Genomic DNA, 19,777 nt, shown 5'->3' with positions numbered 1-19,777 from the left:
GGGCGTGAGGGGGACTTAGATACCCGCTTTTACTAGAGATCCGGGTCTTCATCGTGCCGGCATCTAGGCGGGTATTGCAAGGATCCAGGTTCTTATAGTGCCTGGGGGTTTAGTGGAGAGATCCGGGGGGTTGTAGCGCCCAGGTCTCGGTGGGTGCTGAGGGGATTCCCTCTGAGGGGCCATTGCTTTGGAGCAGCTTTGCTTGTTTCTGGGTTCTCCCCCTGCAGTCTGGGGAAGCCCGTGGCCAGGATGGAGCTGAGATCAGAAATACCCAGCGTTCCCTCCGCGCCCCCTCCGGTGCCCCCCAGCTCGGTGGCGGCCGCCGCGGCAGCCGCGGCCGCGAGCTTGCCGGTGAGCGTGGCCGGCAGCCTCCTTCGGGGCCCGCCGCTGCTGCTGCGGGCTGCCGAGAAGTACCCGCGCACGCCCAAGTGCGCCCGGTGCCGGAACCACGGGGTGGTGTCGGCGCTGAAGGGCCACAAGCGCTACTGCCGCTGGAAGGACTGCATGTGCGCCAAGTGCACCCTGATCGCCGAGCGCCAGCGCGTCATGGCCGCGCAGGTGGCGCTGCGCCGCCAGCAGGCGCAGGAGGAGAACGAGGCCCGCGAGCTCCAGCTGCTCTACGGCACCGCCGAGGGGCTGGCCCTGGCCGCGGCCAACGGCATCATCCCGCCCCGGCCGGCCTACGAGGTCTTCGGCTCCGTCTGCAGCGGGGCCAGCGGCGAGGGAGGCGCTGGAGGCTCGGGTAAGGGAGCGACTCCCCTCCGGGACAGCTAAGCAGGGGGGTCTATCTACTTACCTACCCCCGTACACCCCCTCTATCCCCCTACACCCCCTCTATCTATCCCCATACATCCCCTCCATCCTCCTATACTCCATCTCTCTGCCTATTCCCATATACCCTGTCATCCACCCATTTATCCCGCCCCATACTCCCCCTCTATCTATCTCCATACATCCCCTCCATCCTCCTACACCCCAGCTATCTGCCTATTCCCATACACCCATTTATCCCTCCTCATACACCCCCTCTATGTATCCCCATAAACATCATATAATCTTCATACACCCCATCCCTATATACCTCACCTGTCTATTCATCTACATACATCCCATCTGCCTGTTCCTATACTGTACTATCTATCTCTCCCTGTCTCTCCATACACTCCAACTATCCATCCCCAGCCACCCCATCCGTCTATCCCCATACACCCCCTCTGTCCATCTATCCCTTCCTCCCCATACACATCTGTCCATCCAACCATCCCTATATCAATCTATCCCTCCCCACAGGCCTCCTCTATCTCCATACACCCCCTCTATCCATCCATCCCTGTACCCGTGTATCCACCCCAACACACATCTATTTATCCATCCATCCTTCCTGGCCTAATCATGTCACCCTCTCTGATTTATAGGGATAGGGGGAGGGGCAGCTGATGTAAAACTCACTCTAGGTGATTGACTGATTTCAGTCTCGGGTCCACAGCCAGAGAGGGCACCTCCTTGCTTCAGGCTGGAAAGTTGCCTTCTGGGGAGGGACTGAATCCAAGCCAGAGTCCAGGCCTGCAGCCCTGCAGGGCAGGGACAGGTCCCCACTCTCTGTGTCCTGAGACACAAAACGGTGTCAACAAATGACTAAATACTAAGTGCCTCCAAGTATCTCCAGTAGCAGAAATCCAAGCGGCTGAGGCTGGGTGGGAAGGGACCTGGGGACCCAACCTCGAGCTGCTGGGATCCTCTGGTCTCTATGGCCAGAGCTGTATCTGCCTTTGTTGCAGCCCTTTTCTCCCTAGGCCCAAGCGGCTCCCCGCGGGCCGGGGTCTGGCCCTGCACTCACTAGGCTCCTTGCTTTTCCTTGCAGACTCCAAGCTGCAGAAGTTCGACCTGTTCCCCAAGACGCTGCTGCCCAGCCGGGCTGTGACCCCGCAGCAGGCGGGCGGGAAGCCCCTCTCTCCGGACGGGGAGTCGGTGCCGGGCACCTCCTCCCCCGAAGCTCGCCAGGGCTCGGGCTCGGAGAACGGGGACGGCGAGTCCTTCCTGAGCTCGCCCGTCTCCAAGGGGGCGAAGGAGGGGGAGGAGAGCCCGGGCTCCATCAGCCCGCTGGGCTCGGACTCGGGCTCGGAGGCGGAGAAGGACGAGCAGGACCCGTCGCCCTCGGCCGGCGGCCGCCAGCGGACTCCCATCGACATCCTGACGCGGGTCTTCCCGGCGCACCGGCGCAGCGTGCTGGAGCTGGTGCTGCAGGGCTGCGGCGGGGACGTGGTGCAGGCCATCGAGCAGATCCTCAACAACCGCGGCCCGGACAAGGGGCCCGAGGAGAGCTGGGCCCGGGACGGAGCCCTGCAGCCCAGCCCGGCCGCCGCCGCCCACCACCGGCCCCTGATCGCCGGCCCCATGAGCCCGGCCATCGGCACGCTGGGCAGCCGCTCCGCCTTCTCGCCGCTGCAGCCCAACGCCGGCCACTTCGGCGCCGAGGCCGGGGCCTACCCGCTGGGCACCCACCTGGGCCTCAACCCGCTGCGCCTGGCCTACTCGGCGCACAGCCGGGGACTGGCCTTCATGGCCCCCTACTCCACCGCCGGCCTCATGCCCACGCTGGGCTTCCGGCCGCCCATGGACTACGCCTTCAGCGACCTCATGCGGGACCGCTCCGCCGTGCACAAGGAGCAGGTCTACTCCAGCGGCCTCTACGGGCCCATGGTCAACAACACCCCCGAGAAGCAATAGACGGAGCCCCCTGCTGGGGAGCAGCGCCCGGCCGGCCGCGGGCACCGCGCTGCAGCCAAGGCCACGCTCCCTCCTCGCGGCTCTTGACAGCTGCCAAAGCACAGCTCACGCCTTGCAGCCAAGGGCAGGGGTGCACCCCAGGGGACTGAGAGAAAGAGGGGGGACTATATGGACACCGATTGATTCGCTCCCCTTCCCCTTCCGGCCCATTTCATTGTCGGGCACGGAACAGAGTGTCGGGCAAAGCTGACAAATAATAGGTGTATTGAAAAAAAAAGGTTATACAGGTGCACTTTCATTGTTGAGATGTTTGTCACTCTCTTTGTTGCTTATGGCCATAAGCATGGATATCCTTGGTGAATTGTGAGGTGTGTATATATATATACACACACACACATACATATATATATGTATACTAGCAAGTGTATAATGTTATAAAATGGAAATCTAAGTTATTAATGTAACTTGTAGGTGAACTTGGTATTAAAGCTAAAGGTTAGACAGCTCTCATTGTAATACTTACCAGGTATATAGATTAAATATATTGTAAAATTGAAAAGCCTTCCCGCCCACCCCTTCCAAGAAATGTTATAACCTGTATATAACATTGGAAAGTAGATATATTTGTAACTGTCCGTAGGACCCAGCCGCCAATGCTGTATAACGGTTTAATGAGCCTCTTTATTTGTGATCTGCAAGAAAATTGCTTTCTGGTTCCAATGTACCAAACTTCTTGCCGTCTCTAACAATTTCTTTCTGTGTTTCCATTTCATAGAAATACTAGAAATAAATGTTATTTTCTATTAAAAATCAGTCTTACAAATGGCAAATGATATTTTATGGAACAATGTTTTGGCAAACCCAGTTAACAAGTAAAATCAATATTCCAGGCAGATTAATGCAAATAATTTAGGAACTTTCTGAACATGTTTATTAAATTTTATATCATGGTTGAAGCAGACAATCTGAAGCAGACATTTAAAACACACACACAGAGAAATGCAGCATACAGAAATTTACTTTTCCATCAAAATGCCAAATAATTTAATTTCTAATTCCTCATATTTTATTTGTTTAGAAAAAAATATCTCCAGTGCATTTTGTAGGGGATTTTCTAGTTAGGGGCTTGCTGATTTCTTTCCCGTATTTAGACAATCTGACATTATCCCAGGGAAAGGCAAAGTGGATTGTTAAAATAATTGTGTTCGTTGTTGCATATAGATGCTGGATCATCCTGCGACTGCAGCGACGAAAAGGGAACCATTTCTTTTCATTTGATGACTGTAGATTTTAATTGCTTCTATATGATCAAGATAAGAAACGGATAAATAATATTAAAGACAGGTTGTTTAAATAGCAATATTCTGTTACGGAATCAAATCGGGCAAAACAAAATCACCGTGTTTTTTTTTAAAAACTCTAATTAATTTTATATTGGGACCGATCCTGATGTCTTAAAACGCCCATTAATTTCAGGAGGAAGGGTACACGAACGGCACTGTTATCAATCGCATTGGCAACATAGCGGCCGATTATTCTTCAAGGCAGATAAAAGAAATATGCTATTTTTCTTCTTTCACTGAATATAAGAAAGAGCTTCAGCAATAATGCCCCGACCCCCCCCGACCCCCCCCAAAAAAAGCGATTGTGGAGGGCGGAGGGACTTTTCTTATCTGTCCTGGGAGCGTTTGGCCCAGGAAAACTATTACTCACAAAGAATAAGTTCAGTGCATGGTTGAATTAAGACTGTAAAAGCTCCTAAAGTTGGTTGGTATGGAAACCTAATCCCACCAAACTGTTCTGTGGCACAGCTGGACTGTTTACTTTCTCACTTCAAATATAACTGTGTAAACATTGGCTTGAAACTGACAGTGCTGTTCCTATAAACCAGTTAATATATTGGTGTGTATGAGACGAACTGTGTGTCTTCATGGTTATTGGAAGAAGCCTAGGGGTAAAATCAAAGAACCAGAGCGAGTACCGTGCGATTCTTCGTTGCCTTTCGCAACTGATCAGGTTGGCAACAATTTTAAGATTGTTCTTTTGGGGAGTAAATATTACAGATTACACCTAGGTAAATACTTCTGACCCCGCTCCAACCTGAGAGCAGCCAAATCAATATCACAAGGGAAACTTTTTAAAGTCTCGTGTTCCAAGAGTGAGTGAAACTTAATATTACTACAATAAAACGGTTTAATAAAGAAGGGCTTTAATAGTGAGCTAATTTGATTGAGTTTCCTAATTCCACTTTAATTGGAAAAGGAGTTGTCTGTTTGGTTATAAAGTGCCAGGGTTATTGTAGACTGGAAAAAAAAGATGGACTTTGAGCATCTGAATAAACTTTTTTTTTTTTTTGGCAGCTGACTTTCCCCAGGATGAGTTTCCATATCTGGGATTATGAATGGGCTACAAAGAGCTGCTATTTAAAGCAACCAGGTTGCCACATTTCTCCCTTTCTAGCCTTGTTGAGAGGGGCTTAGGAGGTGTTGGTTTAACTCAGCTCCCTTTTTAATTATAAAAGCCATTCTTGTGTAGTTAGCCGAGCCGGACAATTTATCAGACTTGTTGCTGTTTCTTGGAGGGTTGCTCGAGCCTGGGTTTATACAGCCCACAATGGGGATCATGATGATTAAATTTCATAGGGATAGTTTAGGCTGTTAACTTAAAAAAAAAAGCTGATACATTGTCCCCATTGAAGTAATTCCCTGCCTGGACAAAAAAATAATCCTCCAACAGTTGAGTTTGAAGCTGCTACACACAGGTTCCTCTCTGGAAGCCTGGGGCAAGGCGTGAAATATTCAGCTCCCCTTTAGAATGAAATTAAATACTTGCTCCTGAATAAAAATTCGCGGAGCAGAGTGTAAATTATTTGTGAGGCAGAGAGAGGCTGGAAGCGAGCGCTAGCAAACTTCCCTGTTAATTAAATCTTAATCCGCTGGTTGCAGGAAGCGGTGGGGCTGGAACAGAGGCTGCTGTACATACAGTGGGACACGTCCCGCAGTTATATTAACTGTACTTGTGTTTAATAGGAATCAGCCCTAATCCACAGCATAATAAAGATCAAATTAGACTAACCATTTAGTAGCGAAATGACATTCCTTCACCTAGGCGGAACCCGAGGCGCAGCCGAAGGAGGGAGACTGAAACCTGCTCGCCAGCCGCCGACAGCTTGGTGGGACTGTGCCCTGGAGGGGTCAGGGGAAATCAGCCGTTTGTAACCCCCCTTTTAAATACGGGCTTGGGGACTGGTAGCAGGAAGGGGTAGTTAGAAACTCCCGTATTAACCTGTCCCCCCGTTCCCCACCCTTTGCCGGTCGTTAGGAGCCCAATTTTCTGCGTCTCCCGGGCGGGTGCGCGGAATGAACCAGTGTAGCGGCGAGCCCGGTGGTGGTGCTAAGCTGCGCGCTCTGGAGGCCCGGCGCCCGGCCATGAGTGTTTGTTCTGCAGCAGGCCGTATGTAAACCTAGGGTGGGGTATTCCCCCTCCAGGCATGGGCCAGATCACCCCGCCATTCCCAACACGCGTTCCGAGGGAAGCGGAGTCTTGGCCCCGCAGAGCTTTCCGCTGCAGGCGCGCACGTGGGAGCCTGCGGGGTATTTTCAGTCAGCTGCGAGGCGCCGCTGGCCTAAAGTCATCGCAGAAGTTACAGGGGGAAAGTGCCGGAAGAACTTCCGAGCGGGCACAACGGCAAACCCTCCTGCCGGGGAAACTTGGCGCAAACTCTGCGCAGTGCGGCGCAGCGAAGCTCAAGAAGCGAGGAAAGCTCGCGCGCTGGCCCTGCCTGGAAGGGGGATTCATTCATTTTAATAGTGACCAAATAATTCCTCCTCTTGGAAGGAGCCCGGCAACTCGAGGGCTCTGAAATCCTCCAGGACTGCAGCAGCCTCAATTTCCTTTCCTCTAGGCGAGAGAAAGGACTCGCGAGCTACACCGTTCGCCTTGTTTGCTGGCAGTTAAGGCAAGTCGCTCGTAACCCCCTCTCCATAATCCACCTGTGGTACCTATCATCACCAGATCTGGCGCCTGGGGAAACCGCACTCACTAGCTTTGGTTATTGCAAACGTGGAGCGGATAATTCTTGTGCAAGTTCCAGGCCGCGCAGCGCAATTCGCGTATCCCTGCTGGGGGAATGACTTCTGTGCAGCGCATGCATGCAGCTGGACCCTGTTGTAATGCTTGTCAGGAGTAGCAGGGCAAGTATTTGTCATGATTTTTTGCCTAGTGTGCTTGACATGGAAACCGCCGGGAAGCCCAGCATTGTCTTAAACTAGAGCGGGGAAATCGGTGTCGATTAGCAATCACTTTCGCAGATTTTAGCCTCCCAGCGCCGGGACATCCAGTAGCTGGCCCCTCTTTTTACAGTGTGTGACGAAAGCATCGATCTTAGCCATCGGGAGAGCAAGTCAATTTCACACATGCCGCCTGAGGTGGCCCAATACATTTCAAGTGTCACAGACCCCCCACCGCGTGGTGATTTTCTGGTATTCTGGCCTGCAAAACTATCCTCACACTTACCTACAGCGCAACCTCAGACACTGGAACCTTATAACACTGAGCAGAACTTGAGTAAATACAGCTGCCTCCTGGTTTGATGTGGATGTCAGTGCTGTGAATTTGGTGAAAACAATAATTGCAGACAGAAGCCTTTCTCCTCGTCCGTTCCCTCACCAATGATTATGAGCGCAGGTATCTTTCTCGCCGGGTATTTGCTTCACAGTGTGGTGGATCACAACTGAATAGCGAGATTTTCTCACGGAAATCTCCCTTACCATACAACAGAAATTTCCCTTCCTATTCCTGATCATGTGGATCCCTCCCCCATTCCCAAACAGATGGACACCTGTTTCATCTGTGAGCTGGTAACTCCCCTATGGCACCCGCAGCAATTGCTTATAAGCAAAAATAATACCAGGAAAGTATGTAACATATTTTGATATGTAGAAAAGGCTGAGCCAGAACGTAGTGACTAGGCAGCTCAGGAACCACCAGCAATGGCTCCACTGGTCACTGTTTGTGAGCTACTGCTAGGGAGAAATGCTTGTGAAATCTCCATTGTTCGTGCCATGTGAACTCACGATTTCCAGCATTTGGCTGAGTTTCAGCACACCCAAAAGACTGGCTCTGTTAGATTGCTACAGAAGTAAGGAACCCATTAATGAAGTTACATCAGAGATGAATCTGGCGCAAAGTGCCATTGATATGAATATTAATTAGAGCCCCTCAACATTGTTCATTCTAAACTTTTTAAAATTGAAATTGGAAAATTAGTGAAAAAAATAGATATTTCAAAATTTTCTGATTTTTTTTGACACAAAGCTAAAGCTCATTTTTTGGATTTTTGAAACAGTAAATTTTTTTTTGTTTTTGTTTTTCTTCTCTTTTTCTTCCTTTCTACTTCTCTTTTCAGTGGCAAAAAAGGAAAAGTGTAGTAGTGGCAAAGGGGAAAAGAGAGAGAAAGGGGAATAAACGAAAACTACAGCCTGAAAATGTTCAGCTTTGATTTGATTTTTTTCACTTAAACATTGGGAAAATTCCCACTTTTTAAAGAAAAATAGCAAAAATTAATTTTTAAAAGCTATTTTTATGCAACATCATTTTCAACCAGCTCCAATATTGGTATTTTCCATGTTCCTAGGGTGGGGAAGGATAAATGCAAAGAATTCTCCTGACAGAAGATGACAGGTGAGTTTTGAGGGCTCCGATGTATTTGTGCAGTTTGAGATACAAAGTATTGATAGGAGCCTTAATAATAAGGACATTTCCAAGCTGTGAGAGAGTTAAGACAAGTAAGTAAAGGGGGAGAGAGCTGGATCATGGAATTTAATATAAATGTAAGCGGATACTGCTGAAGAAAGCAAACCTGAAAGTAAATTAAACCTTCAATAGTGTTAGATGTGAAGAAATAGAGGAGAGAACCTTTAGGGTATGTAATAATTGGAAGAGTGTCTCCAGGATAAGGGAGCTGCAAAAAGGGTACACTACAGACTTATGCTGGTATAACTATGTCCACACCCTGAGCAATGACCTAACCACAGGTGTAGACAGTGCTATGTCTGTGGGAGAGCTTCTCCTGCAGGTGGATTAACTACTCTGACTGGAGATGCTCTTTGGTCAGCGTAGGAATATCTTCACTTTAGCTCTGAGGCGTACAGCTGTGCCGATGCAGTGTTGGAACTGTAGACCTGCCCAGAGTACTGGGCAATACCCGATGAGCCAGCACTCTGGTCACTGCTACTTCAATTAGTTGCCCCTTGCAAAACTGGATATAGGAACTGTGCCAGACTGAGAGATTGAAGGTGGTCTGAAGAGCATTAAAAAACAAATCACCTCATTAACTCAGAAGGCACAAAGGCACCAGAAGGAAGTGTAAAGAGGTGAGAGAAAGTGAAAAAGCAATAGGCTGCTGGGCCATGGACATAGGTGGTGTCTCCCTTGCTGGGCTTAGGAGCTGTAGCGCCTATGGAGTCTGGTAAAGCTGCTGCACAAGCTGTAGGGGATGAATGTTGTGCATACATCACTGGCTGTTTCACTTGAAGCCTGTCTCTGAATAGTTTGTCTGGAAAGAGGCGGGAGCAGAACTCAGATATATTGGTGGTGGGGGCCATGTAAGTACCTAGATAGCTTGAATTACAAAGAAACAAGGTGATGAGTGTACTTAGGCTATGGTGGCTAGCACTAGGCACCAAAAATGTAAGTGAGGGTATTCAGGTTATTAAAGGGGTGCTGGTGAGGGCTACAAGAGGTATCTGAAGATTATAAGGCTCTGATACTCAGACTGAGGCTGGGGAGCCAGCAAGTGGTTCTTCAATGTGTCTCCTGCGGCTCTTTGCAGCACAGATATTAAAACACTGTGTGATTTAATGATTAGACAACCAAGGTGCTTTTACTATGTTATTAACCTATTGTAGTTGATATAATAATAATACTTGGTCATTTTGCTGTGAGAATAATTTATCTATATCTCTATATATTAGTAAATAAAACGATGAATTCACACTACTGTGGCTTTTTTGGATAAAGTTGATTATTAATTTGACTCTTGAAGTACTGAGGTCTGAGTATGTGACAGGTTGGATCACAGAAACCCCCTTGGGAACTGCCAACTGATGTGCCAAGACTATATCTTCCCTTGCTTTCTCTGCCAGCTTGGGGCTCCAGCACCCTGTCTTGCTGAGCCAGACATGCCAGTCTGCTCCAACACTGACCCAGGGTCTGAATCACGTGCCCTAAAGCTGCAGACTTAACTGAAAGCAATTTAAGAAGTGTGCCTGTCTTTAACACTCAGATGCCCAACTCCCAATGGGGTCCAAACCCCAAATAAATCCGTTTTACCCTATTTAAAACTTATACAGGGTAAACTCATAAATTGTTCGTCCTCTATAATGCTGATAGAGAGATATGCACAGCTGTTTGCTCCCTCCCCTGGTATTAATACATACTCTGGGTTAATTAGTAAGTAGAAAGTGATTTTATTAAATACAGAAAGTAGGATTTAAGAGGTTCCAAGCAATAGCAGACAGACAAAGTGAATTACCAAGTAAAATAAAATAAAACACGCAAGTCTAAGACCAGTATAGTAATAAAACTGAATACAGATTAAAAAAATCTCACCCTCAGAGGTATTTCAATAAGTTTATTTCACAGACTGGATGTCTTCCTAGTCTGGGCACAATCCTTTCCCCTGGTCCAGCCCTTGTTTCAGCTCAGGTGGTAGCTATGGGATTTCTCATTATGGCTGTCCCTTTTGTTCTGTTCCACCCACTTATATATCTTTTGCATAAGGCGGGAATCCTTTGTCCCTCTCTGGGTTCCCACCTCCTCCTTCTCAGTGGAAAAGCACCAGGTTAAAGATGGATTCCAGTTCAGGTGACATGATCACATGTCACTGTAAGACATCATTACTCACTTGCCAGCACACAGATATACAGGAAGACTTACAAGTAAAACAAAGCCATCTACAGTCAATTGTCCTGGTTAACGGGAGCCATCAAGATTCCAAACCACCATTAATGGCCCACACTTTGCATAATTACAATAGGCCCTCAGAGTTATATTTCCTATTTCTAGTTTCTCGATACGTTTATAGAAATAGGATGAACACACTCAGTAGATTCTAAGCTTTGTAATGATATCTTACAAGAGCCCTTTAGCAAGAAGCATATTGTAGTTATATTATGTTCACACTCATTAGCATACTTTCATAAAATCATATAGAGTGCAATGTCACAGAGTATTACTGTTATAAGGTGTCTTCATGAAGAAGGCTTTAAGAGCTTCCCATAGTCAGCAAGGGAAAAAATAATAAGAGGGGACTAGACTGCAATATATGTTTTAAAGAGAATCATATGAGGACTTTGAGATTTGGAAAACAGTACTGGCTGCTGTATAAGAACTAAAATAGATCAGACACGAGACCATAATATAGGAGAATGATGTTGCAAGAGGTCAGCAGCTGAAGCTGGCAAAAGATATTTCTGTAACACTTAACTGCAAATCGCACAAGAGCAAGTACATCCAGTGAGATAAAAACACACACTGCATCCAGAAGTGTGAAGAGGCAATAACAGGCCTGCCCCCAACGTGCCATCCTGACCTAATTATAAGAAATCTAGCAACATAAAACTTAGGATACACCGCATGGGCTTTCTGTATAACTAATGTTTCCTTCAGTGAAGCTATGCCTGTTTATACCAGGTGTGAATTGGGTACACAATACAGACACGACTCTGATTAGACATATAGGTTTGGGTTATCTCAGTTTGGAACACTGTTTTGAGAAGTATTGGTTTATCTTATATGTGGATACTAGAATCTTATCTTAGGCAGGGTGACCAGATGTCCTATTTTTAAAGGGACAATCCTGTTTTTTGGGACTTTTTCTTATACAGGTGCCTATTACTCACCCCCTCCACTGGTCCCGTTTTTTTCACAGTTGCTATCTAGTCACCCTAATCTTAGGTAATGATGATTCCCTGTAGACTCTGAATTGTGAGGAAAAATAATGCTTCCTGAAGACTATGATGGCACCTGGCAGGCCCATTTTAATGAGCTGGAAGAGATTCAAGGATTAATTCTTTTAGATATGGCCAAGTGTGAGAAGCCTCCTAATTCATGTATGGCTAAGATGGTGGGGGAAGGGAGAAAGAAGAAAGGATTGGGGAGAAGAATTGTTTCCTGACAGCACATGCTCTCAAGGAGGTCTGCCCATGGCTGATCTTCAAGTCAGACCTGGCTGCACTCAGATGACCAGAGGCAGAATAGGGTACCAGCCCCAAACCAACACCTTAAGGTGGTTTCCTATTCTCCTACAGGGCAGGTAGAGGACCAAGGAGATGACACCACAGATGATCCAGTGGTGATAGGAGTTCTAGAGCAGTGGGACCTGGTTTATGAGAGGAAAACTGACTGGGAGCAGAAACACTGGCATTGAGGCAGTGCTGGTATAAACTGGACCTTTGTGCAATGGAGGAGCCAGGGATCTAATGATCTAGAAGCTGGAGATAGAACACAGAACACTAATTTCTTGTGGGGAGGGGTATACATGCCAAGGGCAGGGGGTGGGGTGGTGTATCTGGGATACTGATTCCTATCTCTCAGGCTTTGGGAAGGCATGTGACTTAAATTGGGTAGACCGCTTAGATTATTTCCATTTTCTAATACCCTTTCTCGGAGAGAAAACCCTAGAAGACTACAGCCAAATGGATAGGTAGACTGTGAGACTCATGAACCATTTAAAATGCCTTTGCTCCTTACGTTTGAAGTGACACCCCCCTCTCCAATTTACAGGGAAATATTTTGGGTTTGAAAGCAGAAGGGGATATCTCCTATAGAGGTGGAAACTGAGCTGGGGAACAATATCTTATCACAACTGATCTCACTTAGGATTATTAGCAGGTCCCTTTGGAAACTGAGGCCAGGCTTAAATCTACATTTATCCCCCATTGGGGATCTTTGAATTCTTGGTTTTATCTTCTGGCCTCAAAGGGGCCCCAGATACCTTTCAGATAGGTTACTGGAGGGGGTAGATATTTATACTTTTGTCAGACTGAGGAGGAATATGTTATCCATGTGGGGAGAATGCTCCACTGCATTCAGCTGGCACGACTGACTGTAAAAGTGGAGAAGAGTGAAGTGGGGATGGTAGAAGTGGCCTCTCTTGGCCATATAGTGGAAAGTGGCTACATTAAGCTTGAACCTGCAAAGGTGGAAGCTATTAAGAACTGGCCTACTCCAGAAACTGAGAAGTCAGCCCAATGCTTTATTGGGATGACAAGTTATTACAGGAGACTTGTCCCTCTCTCTAGATTCTTGGCTGCACTCATCACGGATTTGTGTAAAAAGGGTAAGCCTGACAAAATGGATCAAACCAATCAATGTCAAGGGGACATCTCTAAACTGAGGAAACCCTCAGTCAGATCCAGTTCTGGTAAATCCATACTTTGGCAAACCCTCCAGGGCTTTTATAGATGCTTTGGATGCTGGGCCAGGTGTTGTGCTGATGCAAACTGATGACAAGGGGGAGAGGCATCTGATTGTGTATCTGAGCAAGAAACTACTCCCCTGAGAAAAGAATTATACCACTGTTGAGAAGGGAGTATCTTGCCATAATATAGGCACTTAGGAACTTAGAGTTGTATCTATTTGGGCAACATCTTACAGTATATATCAACCACTTCTATCTCCCTGGTTATATTAAGCAAAAGGATTTATGTCAAATTACTGAGATGGAGTCTAGAACTTCAAGGTTATGATGTGGAAGTAGTTCATGTTAATAGGAGCATATCTGTAATAGCAGATGTGCAATCCTAGAGGGAGATGTGAGAACTTCCCAAGGGTCAGAGGTGAAGTACCCTGATCATTTCATCTTCATCTGGGGGAGAGATGTGATGGTTTGGTATAGCTGTACGTCTATATCAAATTGTGACTTTCAGTTTAGAGTGTAACTGCCATTTTGAAGAATCTGGCCCACATTTTGAGTATGTAACTCTAGAGCTGTTAGGGTCAGACCCAAGGCAGTTTATTGTAATGCCTGACACCTCCCTGAAGTGCTAACACAAGTTATCAGCTGTGATTGTCTTCTAATCCAGGGGGCCCACCATGAGGGCAATGGTTTTGCTATAGTGGAGCCAGGCTGGAGGCAACTGTTGTTCCCAGTTTGGACTCCAGAACTTCCCTGCTAACCACCTGACTGGAGTTTAGCAGCTGATTGGTTGGTCACCTGACAGAGGGCAGAAATCTTATTTAAGGGAGGATGCGCTCTAAGCTCTTTCTATCAGTCTCACCAGCTGACCATTGCCAGACAACAGAAGAGGGTGGGAGAGAGGCCTTACTTGCCTGATCCACTAGCTGGCCAGAGGACTCACAAGAAGAGGTAAGCATCAACTCAAGGGAAAAAGCATACAGGCATCTGTTCCCCCGACCCCACCCCAAAGAACTGTTACTCTTGTATGTTTTAAGAGTAAATGTTACTGTGGTTAAGAAGCTCCTCTGCAAAGCCTGTGTTCTTTGCTTCACCTGCTACATCATCCCTAATGGTTAAACTATAAACCAGAGCATCCATGACTAGATGGAAGGTGGGGAGGAAGGCAAGGGGCATGCATAAGTGACTTGGGAGTTCTCAGCACTGCTTTCAGAGCCTAGGGCAGTTGAACTTCAGAGTCTCATATTCCCAAGGAAAGGTGTCAGATGGAATCTATACCCAAGAGTGTGCCTTAGAGCAGGGCCAGTGCAAGGATGTTTTGCATCCTAGGTGAAACTTCCACCTTGCGCCCTCCCCCGTTTCTGAGCCCTGCTCTGAGGCACCCCCCTCCACGGCAGCTCACCACCCCCCACCCTCCGCCCCAAGTAAGGAGGGAGCGGCACGCAGGGGAACTCTCCGCCCCAGCTCGCCTCTGCTCCGCCTCAACCCCAAGCACGCCATCGCCGCTTCACTTCTCCTGCCTCCCAGGCTTGCAGCGCCTAAGCTGATTGGCACCGCAAGCCTGGGAGGTGGGAGAAGTGAAGGGGCCACGGCATGCTCAGGGAGGAGGAGGGGCTGGGGTGAGCTGGGGCCGGGAAGTTCCCCTGCGTGCTGCCCCCCCCTTACTTGCTGCAGGTGGCCCTCCCCGCCCCCCAGCTCCCTCCGCTTAAATGCCGGCAACGACCAGGGCGGCCGAAGATCCGGCTGCTGTGGTCACTGCTGAAGAAAATGCCGACCCCAAATCCTAGTGCTCTAGGCGACCGCCTAGGTCACTAAATGGTTGCACCAGCCCTGCCTTACAGACCCAGAGCTAGAAATGGTGACTGGACTCTGCCCAGACCCAGCTGGCTTGGAAGCAAGTGAGATCCAAAGGCTGGGAGCAATTACAACAGGCTGGTTGACTGACCACTAAGGGAACTCATTCTGGTCTGTAAAAGCAAGTATTGTGAATTGCATCAAAATCTCATTCCCTTGAATGGAAGTCTCTCCATCTGTTCAATAAATAGTCCTGACAGGGATGTTTTACTTTGACTGTCCTCTTTGTTTTGCGGAGGTTTATGGTATCATGAGTCCAAAAGTCATATTTTAACTTTCACTAAGGCTCATGCACTTTTAACCTAAAAAAGGGTTAAATAAACATTGTCACTTTCCACATAGTTTGATTCTAAACACCATGGTTTTTCTGAAGTGATCCCTGTTTACACAATGAATTGAATTCTTCACATTTTGTAAAATTCCCTCCTTTCCCCATTTTGGGCAGTGTGTGTAAGTGTGTGTGTGTCTAAATCACATTACATGCAGAGAGCAATTTTTTTTTTTACTTTCATTGTTTTTATTTTTAATTCTGGCTATTGTTTGGGGTCATACTGTCCAACTATTTAATTCCAGCTATTGTTGGAAATAATGGCTTTTAGATGTTAAAGTGTCTAGAGGCTGTATGGATTGGTAATTAGCAATGAAAATTTATTAATATAATAACCATGCCTAGTGACTATTTTTAGCCACAGAACAGTGACTAGTCTTCTGTAGCCAACAATTTAATTTTCAGCACATCTGGGTTTCCCCAACGCTATCTCTGTGCTGTCTCCCTGCCTTGCTACCCTGGGAAGATAGACTTGATCAAGATTTCCCAGCTATATGCTTCATAATCCAAATATTAAATATTGTCTTGAGGAGGTTGCACAGCACAAATACCCATCCGGTGGCATTAACACATTGCTGAAGCTACGCGAGCGTGGACTCCTGGTCTGCTCAGAGATTAATCTGAAAAGACAACGAAACATGAAAAAAAGAGACTTCTGCTGAGTGAGGCATCTAAAGTAAAGCAGGCTTGTTTCTTATATGATGCCTTTTGAAAGGCACGTTTATTCCTTATCTGTTCAGTTTGGATTGTTTGGTTTTCATTGGATTGTTCTCATGGAATTTGGGGGAGCTGTTATTGTTGCTGGGAAGCAGCATGGTCTTGTGAGCTCAAGAAGCAATGGAGGTTTATGGGTATCTGTTGAATGGGCATCAGAAGACCTGGTTTCTATTCCCAGTCCTACCTCTGACTTACTGGCACTGGAAGACTTTGGGCTTGTCAGTTTAGTCTGCATTTTCCAAAGGGCCCACTAATTTTGGGTGCCTCCATTTTTGGTTGCCCAATTTGAGATAGTTAAGGCCTGATTATCAGACTCTTGGGTTACCTGAGTATTTATTGTTTAATAAGAGCCCTAATTAAGACAAGTATCAGAGGGGTAGCCGTGTTAGTCTAGATCTGTAAAAGCAGCAAAGAGTCCTGTGGCACCAACAGACGTATTGGAGCATGAGCTTTTGTGGGTGAATACCCACTATGTCGGATGCATGTCGTGCATCCGATGAAGTGGGTATTCACCCACGAAAGCTCATGCTCCAATACGTCTGTTAGTTTATAAGGTGCCACAGGACTCTTTGCTAATTAAGACAGTAATCCCAGTTGTAGGAAATCTCTTCTGGACCCTGTTTTCATTAAAATGTGTTCAATTCAATTTTTCCATTGTAAGAGTTTTGTTGTAAATGCTGAAGCAGAATTTGTGTCCCAAATAGACAGCCTCAATGGCCAGAGAGCATGGCTGCTAATAAATATCCATTCAGCGATAAGGTAGAACACCCAGGGGTTCTGAGTGTCTTTACTCCTAGCTCCATGAGCAGTAGCACGCTGACTTCGCTGTGGAAGCTATGCTGCTGGTGTGAGAGAAGGGTAAGTAAAATACTCTCTCTTTAATAAGTCGATCCAGCTCTGTCTAATTAACACTTCTTAGTGTTAATTGTGAGTCCCTGTTCTGTGTTTTTTCAGGGACAATATTTTCCAAGTATGGGCTGACGAATGTCAAGGTAGAGGCTGTAATTCTGCTCTCCTTGCTGTTATAACATTGTGCCAGAGTTATGATAGTCATAATACAAAGATAGATGTCAATAAACCACTGGAGTAAATAGGATTAAGAAGTAAGAATCCTTTTGACTGAGATCTCTTTATACAGACAGTGAGTTATGAGTCCTTTGTGTCTGGGGAAACTGCAATGAAGGTGGCTATTTCTACTAGGGTAACACGCTGCTCATAACATAATTAACAATTTTATTTTAAATGGGTAGCTCTTAGTTTACCAAGTCAATAGACTTACTATGATGAAGTAACAGAGTTTAAAAAACAACAACAAACCCATAATATGTACAAGTCCACAGGCTACTGTTAGTGAAAATGCAGTATGATTGGTCAAGTCTTGTGGAGCGGTTTCTAATGAACAGTAGTGACATTCATGATGTGAGGGGGAAAAAACTTAGTAACTTAGCAAACCCATCTACCTTAGTTTTGTAACCTGAGGGAAAGCCTTTGGGTCAGTGAAGGTTACGCTGGAAGCGCTATGGGAGCAATGAAGGAAAGCAGGAACATGTGGTGTTGGTGTTAAATGCAATTGTAAAGACAGCAGCATTATAGTATCCATGAAAGATTATTAAGGAAATAGGGATGTAGGGTCCTAATAATAAATGGAGATATCCTATTTCCTAGAATTGGAAGGGACCCTGAAAGGTTATGGAATCCAGCCCCCTGCTTTCACTAGCAGGACCAAATACTGATTTTCCCCCAGATCCCTAAGTGGCCCCCTCAAGGATTGAGCTCACAAGCCTGGGTTTAGCAAGCCAGTGCTCAAACCACTGAGCTGTCCCTATTGTGCCATTGATGTTTAAGTAGAATGCCAACAAAAAATTCCACTTACAGACTGAAGACACAATATGGTTCATGGGGGAAAAAGTCTCTCAAGGGACCACCATCCTGCTCAGCAATCTGCTGCATAGCTACGGAGAAATTTCACTTCTGCTAAATAGTGACTAAGTTGACAAAAGGGGAAAAAGACCAGACTGATCAGATAAGAAACCTGAGGTGGGACATGAAAGGGGCCTGCGAAAGACGACCTGGAATTCTTTGGTGGAAATCACTAGATAATATTCTCCTAACCACCCCCTCTCCCCTCATAAAAAAGACAAACCCAACAACATGGGGGAGGCTTTCATCCTTCAGAGGATATTTATAATGGCTGATGAATTGATTTAGGGTTAAAATAGTAAAGTGCAATTTTTTAAAAATAAAGTATGAAAAAACGCTTTGCCTAGTTAAGAAACTTTGAGTTTTGGATAATGGTCTGTTTATCACTTTTCTGTGGGGATGTTCAGAAGAAATTTTCAAATTAGGTGGGCATCAAATCTAAACTGAAAATATATTATCTAATGCAGTGGTCCCCAACCTTTTTGTCTGGCGGGTGCCAGATGAAGGACCGTGGCGGCAGTTGAGCATCCACCGAAATGCCACTGAAATTTGGCGGAGACGCCTCTCGGTGAAGTCGCTTGTCGGCAGCAAGCGGAGACATCGAGAGGCGTCACCGCTGAATTTCGGCAGCATTTTGGTGGATGCTCGACCACCGGCCAGGACATGGGCACATTTAGATGCCCCTGCAGGTGCCATGGCAGCTGCGGACACCGCGTTGGGGATCCCTGGTCTAATGCATTTGGTTGTCGGTGGTCTCAATTCTGTACCAATGAAATCAATGGGAGCTCTTCCATTTGTTTCAGTGGGAGCAGAACCAGAGCCTTAGGAAGAATAGCCACAGTCTTTGGAACATATGTGATAATTATAAATGAGTGATAGCTAAACAGTGTTGCTCTAAGGCTGACATTTTCAAAGCTTTGTATGGGGTCTTAACCGCTCCATTCCCAGGTGACTTTAATTGTCTGCATAAAATCTGGACACACACATGCAGGTTCAACTATGAAACATAGACCAATTCAGAGGATGGCTTAAAAATGTGGCACTCTTTACTCTAGCGCAGATTTTTCTTGTCTTAATAATTAGAGGAATTCACTTTCCTGTTCATTTGGTGCACAGATTTTTTTATACCTCATGGGAATATCATGATATTGTAATGAAATCTCATCCCAAAAGTAAACTCTCAAAATAGTAAACAAAAAATATTCTGTAAAAGGAGAAAACTCTGTTAATGCTGAAAAGTTAATGAACAAGAATATCTTCAATGTCCTCCCCTTCCAATAATTTTTACTATGTATTCTCATTTGGTCTGGTTTTTGTTTCACATTTTAAGTTTTTCCCTTCAACTACTTGTTTTCAGTTTCATTTTGTCTTAGTGACATAAATGCAGAAGTTTTGACATATGACGTAGAGGTGTAGAAAAGTCTCTTCCAGCAAAAAAGTGTGCTTGAGAACATAGAGCTGGTCCAGTGGTTGAAATGGTAGGCTGGAACTTGTTTGCAGTTTCCCTATGGATCTTTTCTAACACGCAGCAGGATCACTCCAGCCTGGGTCATGCAGGATGATCATATGCTTTATTTGTTTGGCTGCTTTTATTTTAGGACTGTTTTTGGGGGTTCTGGCCAGTAAGAAATATTTATTTTTCCTTTCTGGCGCTCCAAGGATACACATTGTGTAAACACTAATTGCCATCATCCCCTTAAACAGAGGTACCACAAGCGATAAATTCTGCTATCAGATTCTTTTGTAAACTACAAAGGGAGCTTGCAATATATGAGATCAGAATTTGGCTTCAAGACACAAAAAGCAATACT

At 46.2% G+C, this 19,777-nt stretch overlaps 1 protein-coding gene across 1 annotated transcript; it reads left to right on the top strand.

Moving 5' to 3' along the window:
* Positions 1-249: 249 nt before the first annotated feature.
* DMRTA2 (DMRT like family A2) lies at positions 250-2,851 on the top strand. The gene is made up of 2 exons (XM_032767228.2): positions 250-742; positions 1,862-2,851. Exons 1-2 carry the CDS (start codon positions 250-252, stop codon positions 2,725-2,727), a joined length of 1,359 nt encoding a protein of 452 aa, XP_032623119.1. The 3' UTR covers positions 2,728-2,851.
* The last annotated feature ends 16,926 nt before the right edge of the window (positions 2,852-19,777 follow it).

The sequence above is a fragment of the Chelonoidis abingdonii genome, chromosome 7 (genome assembly GCF_003597395.2).
Source record: "Chelonoidis abingdonii isolate Lonesome George chromosome 7, CheloAbing_2.0, whole genome shotgun sequence".
Taxonomy (NCBI): Eukaryota; Metazoa; Chordata; order Testudines; family Testudinidae; genus Chelonoidis; species Chelonoidis abingdonii.
The sequence above is the reverse complement of the archived record's forward strand: the minus strand, read 5'-3'. Positions and strand labels throughout refer to the sequence as shown.

Excerpts from the sequence above, each read along its gene's own strand:
- DMRTA2 (XM_032767228.2), top strand. The coding sequence starts at position 250 with ATGGAGCTGAGATCAGAAATACCCAGCGTTCCCTCCGCGCCCCCTCCG. Across the intron at positions 743-1,861 it reads GGGAGGCGCTGGAGGCTCGG|ACTCCAAGCTGCAGAAGTTC; the intron begins GTAAGGGAGCGA and ends TTTTCCTTGCAG.